At 47.1% G+C, this 23251-nt stretch overlaps 1 protein-coding gene across 10 annotated transcripts in view; it reads right to left on the reverse strand.

The window, feature by feature from the left end:
* DNAAF11 (dynein axonemal assembly factor 11) overlaps positions 1-12483 on the reverse strand; it is a 115673-nt gene extending 103190 nt beyond the window's left edge. For 6 of the 10 annotated variants that reach the window (XR_011389344.1, XR_011389343.1, XM_051844036.2 and 3 more), the window contains exons 1-2: positions 12355-12483; positions 2944-3111 (exon numbers count right to left, since the gene is read on the reverse strand). Coding sequence is in view for 5 of the 10 variants with exons in the window: in XM_051844036.2 (XP_051699996.1) it covers positions 2944-3111; positions 12355-12364 (178 nt within the window). In the remaining 5 variants the exon portion in view is untranslated. Of the gene's footprint in view, positions 1-447; positions 1004-2943; positions 3112-12354 lie in introns of those variants that run through there. The other 4 variants (XM_051844040.1, XM_051844039.2, XM_051844037.1 and 1 more) reach the window with 3 other exon arrangements.
* Positions 12484-23251: the final 10768 nt, after the last annotated feature.

Raw genomic sequence — 23251 nt, forward strand, 5'->3', positions numbered from 1 at the left:
CGAGCGTTTCCTTGTACAGCCCTCCAAATGCTGGGAGAGACATCTGACAGGAAAAAGCTAAGCTTTATGCAGGAAGGACTTCCTAAATCAACTCCTCGAGAACAGCCAGAAGGGGGAAGGTGCTTGGCCTCGTGGTTAAGACACCCGCATCCCGTATCAGAGTGCTGGCTCCAGTCCTGGCCCGGGCTCCTGACTCCAGCTTCCTGCTAGAGGCAGACTCTGAGAGGCAGCGGGGATAGCTCAAGTAATTGGGTTCCTGCCACTCCAGTGGGAGACCTGGATTGCATCTCTGGTTCTCAGCCTTGGCCTCAGCCCAGCGCCCCTCAGCCACTGAGAGCAGGTGGGGAGTGCGTCAGTGCGTGAGAGCTGGATCTCTGTCTCTATGCCTGTCTCCACGTCTATCTCTGTCTGCCTGACAAATGAGGGAATAAATAAATAAATACATACAACAACAGGGACCAAGTTGCTCAGAGGAAGAAAACAGGATGCTCTCTAAGTGCAAAGTATAGACCCCGCCCCTGGCAGCAAGAAGGGGGTCTCAGAGTTTTGCCCAAGTCGCCGCGGAAGCAGTTCCCACCAACTGCCACAAGCAGAAGCCCCAACTCGCAGTGGCCCAAGCGCCGCCTCAGGTGCCAGACGCTCTGTGGCCCTCAACTTCACCCAGGCACGGTGCCCGCCGGGAAGCTGCTGACGGTGGATTTCTGGAGGCCGCCCCCACAGGTTCTGCGCCTTCCCCGGGGACCCCAGATGGGCCTCAGCTCCCACTTGGATCAACACGAGGCAGCGCCTTCCTCCGCAGCCCATCTGGATCCCCCAGTGAGGAACAGAGCTTTAGGGAAGGCGACTGCTTTGCAGACTTCTGCTTCGGTGGCATGGGGGGTAGGGTGGGGGGTAAGTCTGAATCCCAAAGGGGTAGTTTTACTTGCTTGCTGAATAAGTGCGCAAGCGCCTAGGGGTGGAGCAGCACTGAAAGATCCTGTTATTAGGATTTGAAAGAGTGTTTAATTTAAGTATACTTTGGAAGCAAAAATTTAAGCTTTCTCACAGCTCTGAAAAGGACTAAAATACTACGTTCCTAATTAGTAATTGTGATGGACCCAGCTGTGGAGATTAAAATTTCCAGAACTCTTTTAGATCTTACAATTAGGAATGCTCTTTAATGCCCCACACATCAAAGCTGGTGGCTTTCTGTAACAGCCCTTTAATTGAACGATGGGCCAGAGATCCCGGCTTCTGGTTAAGTAAAAGAGGCTGACGATAATTATCAGGAGAAATACACAGAGGGTTTTAGCAGGTCTGCAAAACACAATGTGAACCTAGGTGTTTTACAATCCGAGGGCCGATCTGCAATTCCTCCCAAAAGCAGAGGCAGGTCCAGCACAGTGTTGCTCAGTCTCAGCGGCATGGACAACTGAGCTGGAGAGGTGTCGCTGGTGGGGGTTGTGTTATGCATCGTAGGATGGTTAACACTCTCCCTGGCTTCCACTGACTCGGGGCCAGGAGCACCCACACACACATTTGTAGCAAGCATAAATGTCCCCAGACATTGCCCAATGCACCCATCTGAGAACCACTGCACATCACCAGAGAAAGTTCACCACCACCTTCAAAGCAGACCTCTGGGCTCTGATGTCTAAGCACACAGGGGTTGGCACTCCCTCTACCTCGTCAGCCCTGACCCATCCCTTCCTCTCCAATTCCATGCACCTCTCCCTCTGCCCCTGCCTTCATGTGAGGGCCTGGGGTGCCCTGGGGTAAATAACCCTGATGGTGACAGCAGGAGCAGCTGACCACCTTCATCTAATAAGCACTGGTTTCATGGTGAGCAGAATGCTAAGCACCTCCTTTCAGGTCGCCCAGATACCAATTCTGCATGCTGGGGATTAACTAGTCCTGTTTTACAGATGGACCGACTAAGACCAGGCACACATTAACTGAAATTTCTAATTCTACTCGGCTTATAAATGGCAAAGGCAGGGTTCAAAGCCAAGTCTACCTGATGCCAGAGCCTTGGCCTGCTCTTATTACTGAACCACACTGCTGCTTTTCTGAGTACTGGGGGTGCTCCTGTTTCCACAGGGCAGGGCCTGCATTAGAGTGAGGCCACAGCTCTCGACCCTTTAATTCATTCTTACTGGGGGTTGGGGCGGGGGGAGACACAGGGAGTGGGAGAAGGATTGACTTATTTTTGATGGATAAATTGGGAGAAGAAACTGGGCATAGCCAATCCCATCCTCTTTCCCGGCTTCTGGGATCTTCCTGACAGCAGAGAAGACAGAGTGTAAACCTCTCCTCCCATAAAGCAAGGACCTACCCAGGTAGAGGAAACTTGGGGTTCAGTTCTGCATGTGACTGGACGGATAGGTTTACTCTGGAGACAGTATCAGCAAGCCCGCCTGGCTGCAGCTCGAAGCCGCATTCTTCAAGGAGCCGCACCAGCCATAATGCTGGTATTTGCATCTTTACCCACCTGACTCCTGTAAACTGGAACCCCCTCAAAACCCAAAGCCTTGTGTATATACGTCACAAGAAACAGGGCGGAACTGGCTGCCAGTGTGTGGTAACCTGACAAAGACTTGTTCAATTCTCACATAATCCATTCAGCTTTGCAAAGTAACAAATGCCTGACTTATTTCCTCTTCTCTTTCCAATTTTGAAAAAATAAATGTGTTTCACGTCTTTTTAGGTGATCAAGTCGAGTAGCATGTGCCCTGCCTTTAACTTCTCTCCCAACTCCTTGCTGGAGATGCTTCTGGCCAGTGAGAGTCACAATACCTGGACACAGTCAGGGAGATACTGTATTTGCCAACTACCGGGAGCTGGGCATGGCTGTTGTCCCAGTAATTCTTTTTCGGTTATGGCCTTCCTCTGAAAACACTGCATTTTCCTAAGTCTTCCATTCAAAATGCTAAAGAAACAGGAGAACAGAGTGACGAAACTTACCAATTTTCCCAATCAGATTATTCTGAAGATAAAGAATTTTTAGATCCCGGCACCATTTGTCAATATGTTCTAGTCTTTCTATTTCTTGCTGATGCAAGGAGAGTTCCTCCAGGGAAAAAATTATACAGTCATTGTGTTCAGCATTCCGTCTAATAAGATCTTCTGTGACTGAAAGAAAATTTGTCACATATTACATTTCTGCCCCCATTGTTCATCACGGGGTTATTACTTTATTATTGCATTGAGTTTTCTTTGCAGTAAAATATCAATTCTCCAGGCCAGAGTGCTTTTTAATAAGAAAGAGATCAGTAAAAGTCTTCTGGGAGATTTTGTGACATCATGTGGATGAGAGGGGAGAAAGAGAGACGGTAATATCTTAGGTCTTATTTGTTGTTGTACGTGCAGAGTCTACACACACTTTGCTGTACGGATGGAGGTAGAGTTGACAGTCAATGACAGTCAATGCCTATACAAAAGGTCACATGCAGTGGTGCCATGTCCAACCGGAGAGGATTCAACAACAGAGAGAGAGCAACTTACTCCCAAGAGCTACAGTTGGGCTAGCAGAGGGCAGAAATATGAAAATATCCTCCATCATTCAATAAAGAAAGGTCATTCATTCATTTGACCAATATGTACTAATTTAACTGGTGACTCTTTACAGGTCTTGCACTGCAATCTTTCAAAGCAGCCACCATTTGTTCTGTTTCCAGGAAGAATGAAAAAGCCGCTCACAGGAGGGTAGATGGAAGCCCCACCCCTCTAACAAGAGTCTGGACTGCCCAGACTCAGATGGTTATGACTGTGTGGCAACAATGGCACAGCCTGGAGACAATATCATGGCCCAAGTTGGAGCCATACAGAAAACCATAAATCGTCTGTACAGATGCACTGAAATTGAAGAGGTAATGCCAATGGAAAAATCCTGGCTTTCCCACTCCTACTAAAATATGTTAATATTGCTGAACCATCACATTTTAGGCAGAATGTAGAAAGATTGCATATCCACCCCAGGAGATAATATTTATTTATTTCACTTACAAGGTGCTAAGCACTATTCCAAATGTTTTGCATTTATTAATGTATGAATGCACAATGTCACTACTGACATTTTCTAGATGAGGAAATAAAGCCCAGAAAGTATCAATGGTTTTCTACAGTCTTGGTGGAAAGTGCTAGAGCCAGGTTTCAAATTCACTGTCCAGCCCCAGGCTATGTGCTTCTAACCACTATGCTACGCTGCCTTAAACACAAGCAATAAGAGCCTCCTGAGGTTTCTCAGGTTTCCTGACTGTGCAGACCCCTCTAGGCAAAGACAAAGTTCTTCATCACACCTTTTGACCATTCTGCCTCTGAGCCAAACCCACGAAAAGGGAACACGTCTCTTTGGAAAATGTAAAAAAGTGTAAGAACTTGACCATGTGCATACAGTAAGCCAAACAATCTTCTACTTCTGATGGGAGGAGAAAGGGTTGTTTGCAATGATAGTTCTTTGGAAGGAAGACAAGGAAAACAGAGATGAAACTATTTGTGGCAGACGCCTCTGTGGGTTCAACTGACAGGCAGAGATGGCTGCAAACCTGGTACTGGGAAGGGGCAGGCCACGGTGGAAGGAAGCTCAAAGGACAACCTCACGTGCCCTGGCTTGCTGAGGTCCCTCCTGCCAGCCCTGTTCCTTCCTGGAATGCCACTACCATTTTGTACGCCAGCTTAAATAGACTGCTCTAGCCAACCAAAACAAAACAAAAAAATACTTCCTAGAAACCAAACCGGTAAGAAAGAGAAGGGCATGAAAAAGAATAATGAATAAGCAGGTACCACCAACATGAGGATATAGCAAAGCTGCTGGGTATAGATGCCGGTTTACATTACAGATGTAATGCCTGTTACATGTATCTGTCATTCACCTCTACGCATTCTATCACCAAGGATACAACGTGGGTGAAGAGGCTGAGACAGCAGAACCAACATTGTTTGAGCTAACTTAGCGAAATCCGAGGTTTATTTGCTACTACTGCTAAGACCTTCAGTGACTAATGGGGTAGCTGTGGTTTGAACTACACAAGCCTATGGGGCAGGGGTGTGGTTTGCTGGAGCCCTTACTGCCAGGAGACCTGGAGTCCGTGGGGCTGCACATCCATAGCTCACGCCCTCCCCTCTGGACCATGCTTCAAGAAGGAAGATGTTCTGCCCAAGAGGCCCAAGCCTGTTCCTATGCCCTACACTGGCTTCTTCTCCAAGTTCATTCTGACAGACGGAAATCCCATCCCATATGCATCCCCACTTCCAGGAGTGTCCAAGGAGCAGCTTTTTCCAGGGGTTGTGTGGGCTGGAGAATCCACCCTCATACATGAACAAGAAGGGTGAGGATACAGCCAAGGGTGGGAAGAGGAGGGAAGACAGACCAGGAGACCACCTTTCCTCAAGCTACCACGCCCTGGCACAGAACTCCAAGCAGTATGGGAAAGTTGCATTACATCTGCCATCTGGGTTTCGGGAAGGCATGCGTGCCAAGGGAATAAGACACATTTTATCTAGTCACTCGATCTATAACTTGATCCATACACCTTTACTTCCATTCTTGCCCCAGATTCCAGTGGAAGATTTAATTTAATATAACCTAACTGGAACCCCACAGGGACTATCTATGATGACTGGAATGTGTTCCGGGAACTCTTTCTTTTTTTTCAAAGATGTATTTATTTATTTGAAAGTCAGAGTTAGGGGGAGGGGAAGAAAGAGGGGTCTTGCATTCCACTGGTTCACTCCCCAGAAGGCTGCAATGGTCAGGGCTGGCCAAGCTGAAGTCAGGAGCCAGAAGCTTCACCCACGTCTCCCACATGAGTGGCAGGGGCACAAGCACTTGGGAGATCTTCCATTGCTTTTCCCAGGCCACCAGCAGGGAGCTGGATCAGAAGTAGATAGGAACCAGTGCTCCTATGAAAAGCTAGCATCGCAGGCAGCAGCTTTACCCACTTCTCCACAATGCCAGCCCCTGTTCTGGGGAGTTCTGAGAGCATCTTAAACATCAGCTGGTCTCTGGTCTCATCTGTGCAGCCCATAGGGGGCTTCTGGGCTCCCTGGGTAGGGAGGCATTCAACTTCTCCAGTTCTGCAGTTTTAAAGGCCTTTCCAGTTTTCCCTGACGATTGACACGGTTGGCAAAGGTCCTACTGATACCAAATACCCTTCCTGTAGCCTCTTGCTACACCTCTCAAAATTTCAGAAAGTGTATTCATCATGTGTCTAAAAATGATCATTTTAAAGCAATTATCAAATCTTCCCCTTCAAAGGCATATAGATATTAGGAAGGGATTATACTGATCCATATCTCCTAACCCTTAGAATTAAAATGATAAAAGTCAACACTAGGTATTAAGAGTAGGAGGTGAAGGAACCCCCTAGCATGAATAACTAATTTACACACATGCACACACACACACACACACACGTGAAAGGAGGGGCACAACAGTGGTGCTGTCTCCTCTGGCCTCAGAATCAGCCCTAAAGGCATTCCGATCTGGCTGAAAAGCCCATGAGGGTATTTCAGGCATGGAAAGCCAAGACACTCTGGCAAAACAAAACAAAACAAAACAAAAAAACCTAAATGAAAGATCTCTGTGAGTGAGATCCCAGTGGAAAGAACAGGTCTTCAAAGAGGGAGGTGCCTTTCTCTGAAGGGAGGAGAGAACCTCCACTTTGACTATGACCTTGTCTAAACAAGATAAGAGTCGGAGAACTCAAGGGGCTTCCATAGCCTTGGAAACTCATGACTGGAGCATAGGGAGATTACTGATGCCATAGACAGGAGTGTCAATTGGTAAAGTCAACAACAGGAGTCACTGTGCACTCGCTCCTCATGTAGGATCTCTGTCCTTAGCATGCTGTACATTGAGACTTAATGCTATAACGAGACTCAAACAGTATATTTCACTTTGTGTTTCTATGGGGGTGCAAACTGTTGAAAGCTTTACTTAATGTATACTAAACTGATCTTCTGTAAAAAAAAAAAAAAAAAAAGAAGAAGAAGAAGAAATTATCAATTCCCAACTTGACTCTCACTGGGATTAAACATGACAATAGGTCTGATCTGATTTCATCATCATTTAAAAAATCATCTATTATTTTTCACTTTATGTTTCTGTGTGGGAGAAAACTGTTGAAATCTTTACTTAATGTATGCTAAACTGATCTTCTGTATATAAAGAGAATCGAAAATGAATCTTGATGTGAATGGAAGGGGAGAGGGAGTGGGAGAGGGGAGGGTTGCGGGTGGGAGGGATGTTATGGGGGGGGAAGCCATTGTAATCCATAAGCTGTACTTTGGAAATTTATATTCATTAAATAAAAGTTAAAAAAAAAAACAGTGGTGCTGTCTCAACAGCAGTAGCTATACACTATGATGGATGAGAAGAAAATGCAGAGTCACTAAGGAAGGTGGGACCGTGAATGTCTGGAATTTCTCAGTGGCCCTTTTCTGAACTCTTCTAGAGGAAGCACACTGCTGTGTGGCCCATCACTTTACAGCGCTCGAGTAACTGTTATTATACCACACTGCTTCATCTGCAATGGCAAGCATCAGAGGAAAGACCAGAGTACCTAAGAAAAATGCGTAAAAATATCTATATGGTGCACAGAGATTATAGCGTTTCATGCTTTTAAATGGAAAGGCCCGTTGCAATTTTATATGCTAACTTGGGCCAACCACCCTTTAACTTCATGAAGGGATGCTCCCTTTCAGAAACTCCGGCTCCAAGTGATACAGCACTGCGCTTACGTAAGCTCATCCTAGGAACTTAAAAATGGTTTGGGGGCAGCTATTGTGGCATTAACTCTTAAGTCACTGCTTGGAAAGCCTGCCTGGGATCAAGTCCCACCGCTGCTTCTACTCCAGGTTCCTGCTAATGTGCACCCTGGGAGGCAGCAAATTATGGCTCAATTACTGAGGTCCCTGCCACCCAAGCAGGAGACCAGGAAAGAGTCTCTGGCTCCGGGCTTTCACCTGGCCAAGCCCCCAGCCTTTGTGGGCATTTAGGAAATGAATCAGAGGATGGCAGATTCTCCCTCTCTCTCTCCCTCCCTCCCTTCCTCCTACCCTCCCTCCCTCTCTCCCTTTTCCCTCCCTCCTCTCTCTCTCTCTCTACCTTTCAAATATACATAAATAATAAATCTTTAAAAAAAACATTTTAAAAACACTTCCAAAACAGATATGTCCTTTCCAGACTATGTCAACAGAGGTGGTATTGCAACACCTAATCTGGTATGGTATAGATTTAGAACAAACCCTTGCTCTTATGAAACATATCGTTTACATTTCCTTCTTTTAGAAAAGTTCAAACAGTGAAATGCAAGACTCTGATGGAGTGTAAGAAGTGGCTCTAAAACACGTTGCCGAGGAATCTAAAGGTTTAACTCCGATAAGCCAGCCGAGGTTTCTTCTCAATTCCTGCAATATGTGGGTTCTATCAGTAAAATGGCTTTGCAAGGAGGGGGCAGGAAAGGCAGAGGGGAGGTTTCTGGGAACATGGAGGTAGCCCTTTGCTTTTCCCAAGCTTTTCAGTATATTCAACAAAGTTCCAGAACTCCCAGAGCCAACAATTCAGTGTATATTCCTCCATGCCCTCTCTTTCTCACTGGATTGGAATAAAATCAGCCAACATGTGTTTATAGCAGCTTTGGGGTCATTTTCAAATGTTGAAAGACCTAGCAAATGCAGATAGAAAACAAAGATTGAATAGAAAGGAAGGAATTGCAAACAGAGGAAGGCTACCTCTTACAGCATCTAAACTTTTTTCTTTTATAATTTTCAATGGACAATGTTTAAAAATTGGATTGCACATTTACCCCGACTTTTCTCACGGACCCAGGTCATCCGAACGTGCATCAGGAGCCATACTGTGCCCTACTCCGTTGATACCTTTAAGGGGTGTGGACATAGAGTGCACCATTCCAAAGCACAAGGTTACAGGGGGCGAAGACAGAAGCACACAGAAAGTTAATGAGTGCAAAGAAGGGAGCGATCAGTGCTGTCAAGAGAGAAGAGGCCAGGAGAGGCTTCACCAAGAAAAGCCTGGGCTGAATGCGGACAGGGGAGATCGGGCAGAAAGGCCTCCCAGGCTATCATGTTCCCCCTCTGATTCGCAAGGAGTAATTCCTCCAGCTGGGCGAGACAGCCCTTGGAAGCCCACCTCCGTCAGGGGTCACTGCAGCTGAACAGACACCTCAGCCAAGGTCATGCCCCTTCCCAAGACAGCCCAAAGCCATGATGTGGGGTTGCAAAGGCCTAGTCCCCCACCCTTGGGCAAGTCAGAAGGTCCATGCATGGTTAGAGCTCCTGGGGGTGGTTAGCGGAGGCCTCCTGAAACTCATCACAGCCCAACTTCCCCCTCTGTCCACTCTTGCTTTCTCCCTACCCATCCCGAGAACTCGCCCTCGTAAACCTCCAGCACATCAGTCTGCACCTGCTGCTCTGCTTCCTGGGGGACTCAGCCTGGCAGCGCTGACAGTTAAAGGGGCCCGTGAAAGCAGACGCTAGCTAGGAGAGAGTTCCGCTGCTGAAGTGACAGTGTGGATGCCGTCACTGGCCGCAGGCAGGACACAGGGTCTGGCCCGAGGCAGTGGTACAGCTGTTAAGGCTCAGGGGTGTAGAACAGAGCGGGGACACCAACACAGGGGAATGGTTTTTTGGGAGTTGTCAAATCTCAGGCATAGAGAAACTGTGAGGGAGCTGTTACTTAAAGAACACTTGCACTGGGCAGCTAAGCGCTACAGGCAGAGAGATTCTAATGGTCTGGTGAGAGCTGAGTGTGAAAAACCCGGCCACCAACCTGGTAGCATTTCGTGGAGCCAGAGCACAGACACTGGCTGAGGACTAGGACCAGGGCTTACCCGGAAGAGTAGCAGCGACTTCCATCTTTGAGCATGATGGAGTTATGGGACAGCAACTACCAAACACCCCAAAATAACCAAAAATCCGAAATATATCTGAGTAAAGATTAAAAAAATACATTGGACACCAGAAAGTCAAAAGGGAAATTAACATATTTTACCAAAATGAAAACAAATCAATATCATATCAAAGTTTGTGAAATGTACCTAAACCTTCCTAGAGGGAAATCTACAGCACTGAACTGCTACAGAAAAAAAAAAATTGGCTTCCACGCTAAGAAATTAGCAAAAGAGCAAACTACACCTAAAATAAAAGAGATTATAACAGAAATCAATGAAATGGAAAGCAGAAAAACAACAGAGAAAAATCAGTAAGAATTAAAAAGCTCATTTAAAAAATACAAATTGGTAAACTTCTAGTGAGACTTCATTTAAAAAAGAGAGAGAGGACACAAATTGTAGATTTTAGGATTCAGAAGCCGGCACCACAGCTCACTTGGCTAATCCTCCGCCTGCAGCGCTGGCACTCCGGGTTCTAGTCCCGGTTGGGGCGCCGGATTCTGTCCCAGTCCAGCTCTCTGCTGTGGCCCGGGAAGGCAGTGGAGGATGGCCCAAGTGCTTGGGCCCTGCACCTGCATGGGAGACCAGGAGGAAGCACGTGGCTCCTGGCTTTGGAATGGCGCAGCACCGACCATAGCGGCCATTTGGGGGGGGGGGGGATGAACCAATGGAAAGGAAAATCTTTCTCTCTGTCTCTCTCTCTGTCTAACTCTGCCTGTCAAAAAAAAAAAAAAGATTCAGAGAGGTGACATTATCTCCATTCTGCAGGCACTAGAATAAAGGAATACATAATATAAATGGTCTTGTGCCATCAAATTCAGGAACTTAGAGCAAAGGGGTAAATCCCTTGTATGATGAAACCAAAGCTCACTCAAGAAACCATAGACTGAACGGCCCTGTATCTACCGAAGTAATTGACTATGTGGTTGAAAACCTTTGCACCCAGAAGACCATGGCATGGATGTTTCTGCTGATGAATTCTGCCAAGCACTTAAGGAAAGAGAAAACAAAACAAAACAAAACAAAACAAAACAAAACAAAACAAAAAACAGGACTCCATGTTTCCAAAGTCTTCTAGAAAAGTGAAGAGATGTTAGCAAGGGGCAGGAAGCCGTGCAGGGACAGCCCAGGGAGAGACACGCAGCCACAGCTTCCAGGCACCAAACCCCCCAAATGCCCCCACTTGGCCTCAGTCTGCCACCCTGAGGATATCTGTATGGGTTCAGTCCCAAGGGGACCCGATCTCCGGGCCTCAGTTTCCGTCACCTAGATGGGGACGATCGGGATTCCTGCTGCTCGGAACGTGTGCAGAGAACAAAGTCAAGCACCGATCCAGTCCTCACCACAGTGCACGCTGCTGCCTGGCCACTGACTTGAACTCCGAAATAGCCCAGTCATGCCGGCCGACTGGTTCCCCCTCTGTGGTCCACCACTGCTCTTCTGACGAATTTCTCAGTTCTTCGTGGGATCTGCACGACCTGTGGATCTGACCCCCGCCCGCCTCTCTCCAGCCTTCCTTTTCTCTGCCCCTCCATCCCTTAATTCCTCCCCTCACCCCAGCTGTACCACTGGTCACTGTTCTTGGGCCTCTCTTGGCAGTCCCAGGCCTCCAGGGTCCCCTGCCTGCTGCCCTCGGGCTGAGTCCAGGGCACAGGCAGCCCCATAAGCGATGCACCTGTGTTTGCCTCTCAACCAACAGGAGAGAAGCCCACCTCTGGCTTGCTCAGCGCTGCATCCCTCAGGGCCGCCTTGCAAGTCTGGTAAGAGTCAGAGGGCAAAGGATAACCCGCACAGACAATAATATGCGGTCCCTGCACACGGAAGGTAGGCCCAGGGAACTGAGGCGGCATCAGGGAGGGGCTAGCAATGGGGTTTGCGCTTTACACGCACTCCCTCCACCACAGGCTGTGAGGCCCTGCGGGCAGAAGCCCCATCAGCTACCACTATCTCTTGATGAGAAGTATGCAAATGTGTTCAGTGGGATTTTTACAATAACTGATACATGGAGCCGTTCAAGACTGCCGTTTGCGGAGATAAAATCTGTTGTCCGCATCAGAACTGATAACCGATAAGCCCCCAAACCCTTGAGGTTCTGGGTGCATTTCTCAACAGACCCGTCTACACCGCGTGCCCCAAGGGGTGAAGTCACCGCTACACCCCCTTCCTGCGTGCGTCTGAGGGCGGCGGCTTCCGCACGGTGACAAGCCCGGGGTCACACGCAGCCCCGGACCGCACCTGCCGCCCCCACTTCCTCCAAGCCCAAGGCCGTGGGCCCCCGCCCCGCCACTCTCACAGGCCGGGCTACAGCACCCGTGAGCCGAGGTCTGCGGAGCGCGAAGCCCCACACAGGGCCTGGGTCCTGGGCGCTGGGGTCCGGGGCTGCCGGCCGGGTTTCCCACGCACACCCGCCGACGCCCGCGACGGGGACGACCGAGGGCAGGAGGTGAGAGGGGCGCCTGCTTACTCCAGCCCATGGCGCCTCTCGGGTTCGCCGGTCGGGGAAGCCTGACCCGAAGCCGGAGGAGGACTCCCTTCAGGCTTCGCAGCGCGCCTCAGAGCGTCTCCGGGGGACTCTGGTAGCCATGGCAACGGGACTCTACGGCGGCCGCGCAGGGCCCTGCGGCGCCGCGTTTCCCGCCCTCAGCAGGAGGGCCCCCAAGGGGGCAGAGCGGTGACTCCGCACGATGCCTCCTTCTCCCGAAACCCACGACCAGAATGGAACAAGGCCTCAGGGCAGTCTTCTGTCCAGACGGCTTGCCTTTCAGCCCACCCGGTGCAGTCTCCTGTAACTCGGGTAACGCTGGCCAAGCCAGACCTGGCTCCGGCCGGCACTGTGCTTTGCAGCAGTAGGGGCTGGTGAGAGGCGCTGCAGCCACCCCCACAAACCTCCACTGCCTTCCCGGGCCACAGCAGAGAGTTGCCTGGAAGAGGGCAACCAGGACAGAATCCAGCGCCCCGACCGGGGCTAGAACCTGGTGTGCTGGTGCCGCAAGGCGGAGGATTAGCCTAGTGAGCCGCAGCGCCGGCCAGACAGGCACTTTTTATTTTATTTATTTATTTATTTTTTAACTTTTATTTAATGAATATAAATTTCCAAAGTACAGCTTATGGATTACAGTGGCTTACCCCCCATAATGTCCCTCCCACCCGCAACCCTCCCCTTTCCCACCCCCTCTCCCCTTCCATTCACATCAAGATTCATTTTCAATTCTCTTTATATACAGAAGATCAGTTTAGCATACATTAAGTAAAGATTTCAACAGTTTTCTCCCACACAGAAACATAAAGTGAAAAATACTGTTTGAGTACTAGTTATAGCATTAAATCTCAATGTACAACACACTAAGGACAGAGATCCTACATGAGGAGTAAGTGCACAGTGGCTCCTGTTGTTGACTTAACAAATTGACACTCTTGTTTATGGCATCAGTAATCACCTGAGGCTCTTGTCATGAGCTGCCAAGGCTATGGAAGCCTTTTGAGTTCACTGACTCTTAGACAAGGCCATGGTCAAAGTGGAAGTTCTCTCCTCCCTTCAGAGAAAGGTACCTCCTACTTTGATGACCCGTTCTTTCCACTGGGATTTCACTTGCAGAGATCTTTCATTTAGTTTTTTTTTTTTTTTTTTTCCAGAGTGTCTTGGCTTTCCATGCAGACAGGCACTTTTTATGAACAGGCTCGGTATAAAGTGAGTTGTCATTGTTGGGTTTTGTTTCTTTGAAGTCATGGCTTCCTGTCTACAGATTTCCCCCAAATAAATAAACACAAACCCACCCGTGAGCCCTTCCATCCATGCCCCTGCTCATCACTCTGAGCTGTGAAGGAAGGGAAAGGAACCTCTCACAGCCCCACCAATCCCCCCTCCACCCCACGCAATTGCGGAAGGGCCCCACACGCCTCAGCCCAGCTCCAGAGAAAGCAGCGACAGCAGCAAGGGGCTCTTCCTCAAGTGTCCATTCACCTCTCGGGTTATCTTTCAGTGTGTTATTATTACAAAAGTAGTGATTGGTCTCTACCCTGTTTGAAAAAAATGAAAAAAAAAAACCACAGGGTTGGGGGTGCGCTATGTAACACGTAAAATCTTCGTGTTGCAATCCTAGCAGGCAGTATGGAGTGCATGTGCGGGTGATACTCACCCTGTAAAAGAAGATTCATTGAGCAATGCTGAATGAGGAGAAATGTGTTATTTCAATACTTCCTGCCGTTAAGCATTTACTGTCAGCTACCATTATGGCCAGGTGGAGACGAGGACATGAACTTGGCAGAGAGGCAGGAACATCAAACAATGTGAAGTGAAGCAGGGGCAGGGACCACCACTTGGTTTGGCAAAAGCAGTACACGGCATAGAGGGTTGCTTGAACAGTAAGCCTGCGAGTGTAGACCTGGGAGACGTGGAGGCACGGAGTACTAAACCAGAGGAACCGACTGGCATGCAGGACATCGTTGTGTTGTCCCTCCAGCAAGAGGAACACTGGAGTTCTGAGGAGATCCTCAAAGACACCCCAAGAATAAACTTAGGTGACATCCACTGCTTCCACCCCAAAGTCAGCTTCTCGTCATTTCCCTGTCTTCTGAAAGCCAGACAACGTGGGATAAATAGTGCAAGCTAGTACAAGCCCCGGACGATCAGAAACATCCGTTGCATCCACAGGTTTATTACTTGTGGCATCAGAGAGACGACTGTGCCTGTGACAGCTGCACGTGTGACATTTCCACATGCAGATGACAACATGGGCGAACACGGTGGCTGCGCCCCTGGAAGGTCTGGTGCTGGATGGCATGAACAGCAGGTGAGTTTGGCAAACATGCCTGAGCTTCAACTTGTGCCTTTTGACAGCAGGGAGCTCATCAAGGCTGCAAAGCTAGTGGCAGGGAGCATCCTAGGTAGATTAGTTCCTGAGAGACATGACCTCAGGTTCCGTACAAGGCTGTCAGCCTCCGGGTCAGAAGAAACAAAGTGAGGCAGCCTGGAGTCTAGAAAGTTCTCTAGGGCAGTTGCAATTGCCATGTTGGTTCTGAGCGTCTATCCTCAGCTCTACCCTCTCTTGAACTCTCAACCTTACTGTGAAGCTGTGCTTGTCAAAGGGGTACTATGGTTTGGATGTTTTTGTCCCCACAGTAATTCATGTTGAAAGTTAACCCTCGCCGGCGCTGTGGCTCACTAGGCTAATCCTCCACCTTGCAGCACTGGCACACCGCGTTCTAGTCCTGATCGGGGCGCCGGATTCTGTCCTGGTTGCCCCTCTTCCAGGCCAGCTCTCTGCTGTGGCCCGGGAGTGCAGTGGAGGATGGCCCAGGTGCTTGGGCCCTGCACCCGCATGGGAGACCAGGAGGAAGCACCTGGCTCCTGGCTTTGGATCAGCGTGATGCGCCGGCTGCAGCGGCGGCCATTGGAGGGTGAACCAATAGAAAAGGAAGACCTTTCTCTCTGTCTCTCTCTCTCTGTCCACTCTGCCTGTCAAAAATTTAAAAAAAAATTTAAAAAAAAAGAAAGTTAACCCTCAATGAAGCAGTGTTAAGAGGTGCAGCCTTTAGAAGGTGGCTCAGTCATGAGGGCTGGCCCTCATACATGGCCTCAGTACCCTTCTTCCAAAAGGGCTTGGCAAAGGGCATTTACCTCCTCTTCCCTTCTGTCCTCTGCCTGGGGAGGGCACAGCATTCCACAGATATGAAGACAGGAAGCCATCTTGGAGATGAGACCAGGCTCTCCTTGAATAAACCACCTGGCACCTTGGCCTTGCACATCCAGAGTCCAGAACTGTGAGACACACATTTCTGCTCTTTATAAAATTACTCTATCTCAGGCATTTTGTTAGGGCAGCAAAAAGAGTCTAGAAGGACTTTGGATTTTTCTTGTTAACATCAGCTGTCCTGGAGTATTTTATTCATAGATGGGAAAACAATGGAGCTGCCACTCTACAGGGTAGAAATCTCTAGAATGTGTTCAAGCATTCTGTGTTTGACACTGCCCACATGCTTTGAAACTGCTATCTCAGTTCTCACAGCAATCCCAGAATTAGGTAATGTTATCGTCAATGCATTGCAAGTAAGGAAACCAGAGCCCCGCAAGACTGTATTACAAGCGCTAAGTGAGCCAGAGGAGAAATAAAATATTTTCCAGAAAAGCAAAAACTGGGAGAACTCACCACCACCAGACAGCCTCACAGGAAATCCTGAAGGAGAGGTCACGTGACAAGAGAGGCAGCAACAGAGAGAGCTGAGAGAGCCAGACTTGCTCCATAAAGCCTACTGTTTGGCTAATCAATCCAGTCGGTTGACTTCTGACGCACTCCTGTGAGAGAGGCATTGATCCCTTCCAAGGGAGATGTCCCTATGACCTAGTTATGGCTCCCCGTACCCCACCTCTTAATAGTTCTACTTTCTTTCGATTCTGTTACAGTGGGAACCACAGCACGTCCAGCAATGAATCCTTGCCAGGCTACATTTGGTCCAGAGCAGGGATCTAGCAGGCTCCCCAAGAAGGGTGATAGTCCCTCAATTGGGACCTTTTCATCAAAATCTAGGAAATGAGCTGGGTCTGGTGGCAGGGCCTTGAAAAATTGCCCTGCCCATCTAATGGAGCGGAGAAAAGCACTGGATGATAGAATGGAAAAACCAGGGATGTTGTCTTTGTAATTTGTCATGGGCCAGTCTGGGCTGTTGTGTATGCCTTGTCCTTCCTGAATCCAACATCACAATCACTGTGTTTGCTGAAAACAGAGAACCCATGTGGTATGCAGGACATGTGTACAATGCGCTGTGATGGTTATGGTCCACTGACAGGAAGGGAAATTGGGAAATAAATCACACTGTGACAGTTCCAAATAAAGTCAAGTTCATTTCACTCTAAGTGAATGAAATAGTTTAAAGCATGAGGATGTGCACTTATGCAAAGCATTCTTCCAAATAGACGCGTTTCTTTGGCTTCTGGAGATATTACAAGATGAGAGGTGCTTCCTGGGCAAACTGCTCCTACATTTTGTGTTTGTGAGTAGAAGAAATAAATCTATAAGAGGTTTTTTTTAGAATTCCAAAAGCAGCAAAATAGTCTTCCTACTTCTTTTGTGCTGGATTAATTCCAGGGTCGTGGACTTAGAAAGTTAAATGGTTCTTTTTGTTTCAATTGTTACATATAATGTGGTATATTTTATTGTGTGTAACCAATACTGTGGTTGCAATTCCATTGTAATTTGCATTAATTTTCCCTTCTGAAGAGTTTATTCATTGCAACTTTGTTACAATAAAAAAGCCAAGCACCTAAATTTATTAGCACAGTTCGTTTCCCTCCGTTCCTTCTCCTTCCCTTCTTCCTTCCCTCCCCCCTCCCCCTTCTTCCCCCTCTATGTCATCTACTTTCCTTCCTCCTTTGATCTTTAAATATTTATCCAGTGTCTTCCATATATCAGGCACTGTGAGAACTAATCTACACAACACATGTAGAAGCCATAGAAGACTACTTGACATACAGGAAGTACGCAGGATGGGTTAACTATCCCCCTTTTGAAAACAAACTACTCTAAACAGGGACCCTAAAATGTGAGTGCTCTTTCCCCTATGTAACAGGTGAGGAAACTCAAGCTACTTTGCATCCATGCAACGAAAAATGAGAAAATTACTTGCAAACTTGTTCCTGAAAGTCCTTGCATCTTCCACTTGCTGAACACTGGCTCTTGGAGCCCTGAGGCACAGTACACAAGTGTGACTACCCAAAGGCCATGACACTGGAGAAGCCAAACATAGATGCCCCCTCTAGCCAAGCCCCAGCCTTCCAGCCCTCCCTGCCTAGGTGCCAGAAATGCGAGTGACACTGTCTTATATCCTCCATCAGCCAAGAATCACTGAATGCCCTCTGTCAAAAGCACATGGAACAGAAGAATCACCAAGCTTCTCCCTGCCAGGTTTCCTGACCCACAAAGTCATGGGATACATTCAAATATTTGTTTTAAATTTGAGACTATTTGTAATACAGCAAAACGTAGCTAAAATATTAGCAGTAACTGCCTTAGGCCATCAGTGTGGGATTCTGTTGGTGCCTCATTTAGGTAGGAAGCTGAGTTCAGCAAATTCCAAGCTTTTTTTTTTTCCAGCAAACTAAGTCTTCTGTTCCAACCCAAATATATAAGACATATAAAAGACTCACTGCATACTGAAGCGAGTGTCAATGACTGAGCTGAGGGGCACTGAGACAATCCAGTCAGTGGTTGTCTGTGTAGATCTGGGAAAAGAACAGTAGTTAACTTTGTTTGATGGTGACGTGAGACTACATGGGCCCCAGCTCATGGGAAACCCCACAAAAGCAGGGTTTGCAAACCACTGAGCTAACCTCCCATTGGTCCCTCTGAAACGACTGCGGCACATCCATTACACATTCAGAACAACCAGCCCAGGGCCCACCCCAGAGTGGTCTCCAGGGTTTTTACGCAGTCCCAGATCCCAGAACTATAGATTCTTTCGATGCTTAACTAAGCCAATAATTCTTGCATGAAAAGTAGAACATCGTAAAATAATAGAGTGTGTATTAAACCCCATCAATTAAATGTAAGCCCATTACTGTCAAAGCACACCATCGTACATCTGTCTTAACCCCTCTTAGAGCCTCACAGCATTCCAAGGGAAAAGCCTATATCCGGTTAGTCATTGCTGTAAGGAGCAGTCTTACTAGCAGAAACTCTCAGGTGCAGCCGGAGTCCAGCAATGAAGCCGTATGTTCCATCAGGTCAGCCACTTTGGGATGGGCACCTGACATTCTCTCTTGCCTTCTTGTCTCCTGACTTACTCCCCTCTTCACTCCTTGGCCCAGCCTTCTCCACTGCCTCCCTGATCCTGCAGCCAGTGTCCATAGGAACCAAGGCATCTCTCCCATGTGGTTCTTCCCCAGCCTCAGTGGGAGAGCGCGTCTTCTATCCTGCATGGAGAATCTAACAGAAAATGGAATCTTCCTCAGACTGATCATCTCTCATAGTGGGGCTTTTGGAGTGGATTCTCTGTGCAGAATGATTGCAAGTGTCTTGTTTTGGTACCTGGCACCTATCCCCTGAGTCTTGTTGGAGAGCAACTCCAGGTACCAACTTTCTGCTTTTGCCCTGGAACAACAGCCAGTATGAGGACATATGACCTGTGTCTGCTCAGTGAACCTTCTCTTGAGAGAACACTCGAGGATGGGCTTGGGTGGGTCTTCCTACGGTGTCCTGGCTGTACTGTTCCACCTAGCAGTTGCTCGCTGGGTTTCTAGCTTCCTGCCCCCCAACCCTGAGCACCTCCAATTCCACCCATTGCAAATCTTGGTGCTTCTGCTGCAATCTGTGAAGGGTAACTATGCAGTCCTGGAGGACACGTTCTCCATGTAAGACCTCCCTCATTTCTGACACCAACTACAAATTCAAGGGGTTCCCAAAACCACGCTCAGTTTCACCAATTCACTAAAACGATGCAAGCGTCTTAAAAGCTGCTGCACTCACAGTTACAGTCTATTACAGAGAAAGAAGATTAAGATAAACCCAAGGAAGAGACACACAGGATGGAGACCAGAAGCTTTGGTGTTTTCTGCTCAGGAAACCAAGACCTGTTTCTTTTCTAATGATATTGCGTGATCATACATGTGGCGTACTGCCATCCGGGAAAGCTCACCTGAGCTTTGGTAGTTAGACTTATTATTCAGATTTCACCCTGTAGGCATGATTGATTGATATATTGCCCATGAGGTTAATCTCAGTCTCCATGTTAACAGACACCTTGTGACCCAAAGTACCTTCCCCCATCCGAGTAACATTATTGGTGTTTCTGTGATGGACAGACTCCACCCTAAGACTACATGAGAGTGGTTTGCACCTGCTCCAAAGCACATGTTAGACTATGTCCTGAGACCCAAGCTTCCCCAAAGAAGTAAAGACCCTAGGAGGTACGTCCTAGAATCTGAGGGTAAGTAAAGGTGAGAACATCTCTAGGGCCAAGGCCAAATTCTTCTCTGCACACCTTCTTGGAGTCCCATGATTTATATGAGAATACCTCAATAGTTCCAATCTTTTTGATTTTGTTTCCAGGGTCATTTTCATTTCTAGCAACATGTGATGCCTTATGGTTCTAAGGGGCACCCTTATCACTGAGGGAGAGGAGAAGAGCAGGCCCAAATGTGAAGGAGACGTGCAGCTCAATTTTGCCCTTGTGGCTGGTAAAGTGTTCCCCATCAGCGCACACAGGCACCAAACAAAGACACTATGGACTTCAGAAAGATGATGACCAAGGTTTCTCCTTGGATAGTTGACTTGTTCAAGGTCAGAAGTTTGTTCATTTTCTAGAACTTCCTAGCAGACAAGTGGCAGCACGTGCTAAAGGCCTAAGAAACTCTAAGAAAAGCAAACTAAAAAATGTATCCAATAATTTAATTTTCTCTGAGAAATGAGTAATCAACAACCATATTCATTTTTAGCGTTACAACATGAGGGACCAACCCATAGAAAACCTGGTGTCCCCAAGATTGTTATTTGAAAACCATTGAGCACAACTAACTATGGATAGGGACAGCAGTAAACAAAAATCCACAAAAATTAAAACTGTATCTCTTAGAACATTAGTCCTTCCAAATATAATCTTCAAGGATCAACTTGAAATGAGGCTCCTGGATAATTGCAAGAAACTGCCAATTTTGCTAATGATAATAAGTTTATTTTAATTGCTAATATATTCCTAATTACTCTAGTCCTAAAATGTTTACTTCCCTGTCAGTCATCTTCTCTGATATATGGTCTTTGTGAAGACTTTGTCATATCAATCAAGTTTGGTGGCAGCTGCTGAATATGATGTCACCTTCCTTGTCATACAACTCTGTTGGGCACCATTTGTCCTCAAGTAGGGAAAGACCTCACCCACAAAATCTCCTAGAAATCATGGCTGTCCATTCCAGCTTGCAGAGAAGTTGTGTTTGCAAGGCTTTTCTTACATAAAAGAAGAGAAATGACGTTATCTATTCCTAACTCTATTTTATTTTATTTTATTTTTGACAGGCAAAGTTAGACAGTGAGAGAGAGAGAGAGAGAGAGAGAGAAAGGTCTTCCTTTTCCATTGGTTTACCCCCCAAATGGTCACCACGGCCTGTGCGCTGCAGCTGGCGCACCATGCTGATCCGAAGCCAGGAGCCAGGTGCTTCTCCAGGTCTCCCATGGGGTGCAGGGCCCAAGCACTTGGGCCATCCTCCACTGCACTCCTGGCTCCTGGGCCACAGCAGAGAGCTGGGCAGGAAGAGGAGCAACTGGGACAGAATCCGGCACCCCAACCGGGACTAGAACCCCGGGGTGCCAGCGCCGCAGGCGGAGGATTAGCCTAGTGAGCCACAGCGCTGGCCCCTAACTCTATTTTAAACTGATCTTCCACCTGCCCTAACTCTGTGTGTGTCTGTGTGTGTACCTATGTGCATGTGTGCAAACAATTGTGTTTCAAGAGTATGATTAATTTAATGTAAACATTCCTAATTTGAGTGTATATAAGGGTTTCATCAATACATTAACTAATTTTATTTCTTCTAGCAAATAATATTGAAACCCATCGGCTGAAGACAGAGCAAAGATCAAGGTTGGGACAGGTTTCAACTGTCCTGTCATTCTGCTGTCCTTGAGGGAGAAGAGACGACAGACAAATAAGCAAATAAATATTACACAACAGGATTGCAGATAATAATAAGGCTAGAAAAGAATGTTGAGGTGGTAGGTAGTAGAGGAGGGCTGCTGTGGCACGTCACAGTAGGTCATCAGGTGCCATCTCCAAAGAGGTGACCTTTGGGTGAACCTGAGGATGAGAAGAATGAGGTTGTATAAAGAACTAAGGGGACAGTTTTCCCACAGAGAGGGAAATGCAAAAGCTCCAGACTGGACAGAGCACAGCCTGCTAAAGGGACAGACAAGGAGACCACTGTGGTGAGGCTGGGGAGTGATGAGGCCAAGGGCTGGCTGGGAGGCGGCCAACTGTGTTGGTGAGGGGACAGGCATGGCTCTTGGGTTCCAGTCTCTCTTCTTCTGATCACAGCACTCCGAGTTTTCATCAGAGCTTCTCCTCTGCATTCTGTGTGGCCTGGGTATGACTGCAGAACAGTACCCTCTCTGAGGTCTGGCCAGTGAGAATTCTGCCTTTCTCCATGCCCGGGTTGGGTGGGTGGGTGAACGGATGACCCAAGCTGGGCCAACAAGGTGAACAATGACAACAAAAGAGCACCAGGCCTAAAACTAGAAGGGTGCCTCAAAAAATTAATGCAGGATATAATTAAAATATTTTGAACTAAACTTTTGGAATAAAAATTTTGAAATGCATGCATAGTTTTTCCATCATATGTATTCTCCACAAAATTTTGGAATAATCCTTGTATTGCTAGAACTGTTAGAGACTTGTATTTTCTGCTGAGATTGCTGACAGCTCTCTGAACACTGCATAGGGACGTCTGCGTGAGAATGAAGCCAACATATGCGACAGAACAAAGAGGTGGAACAAGACCACTGGGCTCAGGGCATATGTATCTGTACCTGAAGGTAGGCCTTGGAATTTTGTGTGCATGAGACATTAATTTTTCTTTTCTTAGTTTGAGTTAGATGTCACTTATTTGTAATTGAAAGAACCCCTATTTTATTTTTAGAAAGCTTTTATTTAATAAATATAAATTTCATAGGTACAGCTTTGGGAATATAGTGATTATTCCCCCTATACTCACCCTCCCATCCCTACTCCTGCCCCACCTCCTACTCCCTCTCCCATCCCATTCTTCATTAAGATTCATTTTTACTTATCTTTATATACAGAAGACCAACTCTATAATAAGAAGAGACTTCAACAGTTTGCACCCACACAGAAACACAAAGTATAAAGTACTGTTTGAGTACTAGTTATAACGTTAATTTTCATAGTACAACACATTAAGGACAGAGATCCTACATGGGTAGCAAGTGCACAGTGACTCTGTTGTTGATTGGCACTCTTATTTATGATGTCAGTAATCACCCGAGGCTCTTGTCATGAGCTGCCAAGGCTATGGAAGCCTTTTGAGTCCACGAACTCTGTCGGTATTTAGATAAGGCCATATACAAAGTGGAAGTTCTCTCCTCCCTTCAAAGAAAAGCACATCTTTCATTGATGGTCCCTTCTTTCCACTGGAGTCTCACTCACAGAGATGAAAGAACTGCTATTTAAAAAGTAGCATATATATATATATATGTACATATATATGTAAGACATATAAAAGGACTATTTATAAAGTGCCATATAAAAAGTACTATTAAGTACTATATATATGTTTTGCATATCTATATGTATTATTTTTAAAGTAATATAAAAGCATTGGTGGATATATATTTTAATTAATACAATGGAGCTGAGTGTTTTCA

The sequence above is a fragment of the Oryctolagus cuniculus genome, chromosome 6 (genome assembly GCF_964237555.1).
Source record: "Oryctolagus cuniculus chromosome 6, mOryCun1.1, whole genome shotgun sequence".
In the NCBI taxonomy this organism is placed as follows: domain Eukaryota; kingdom Metazoa; phylum Chordata; class Mammalia; order Lagomorpha; family Leporidae; genus Oryctolagus; species Oryctolagus cuniculus.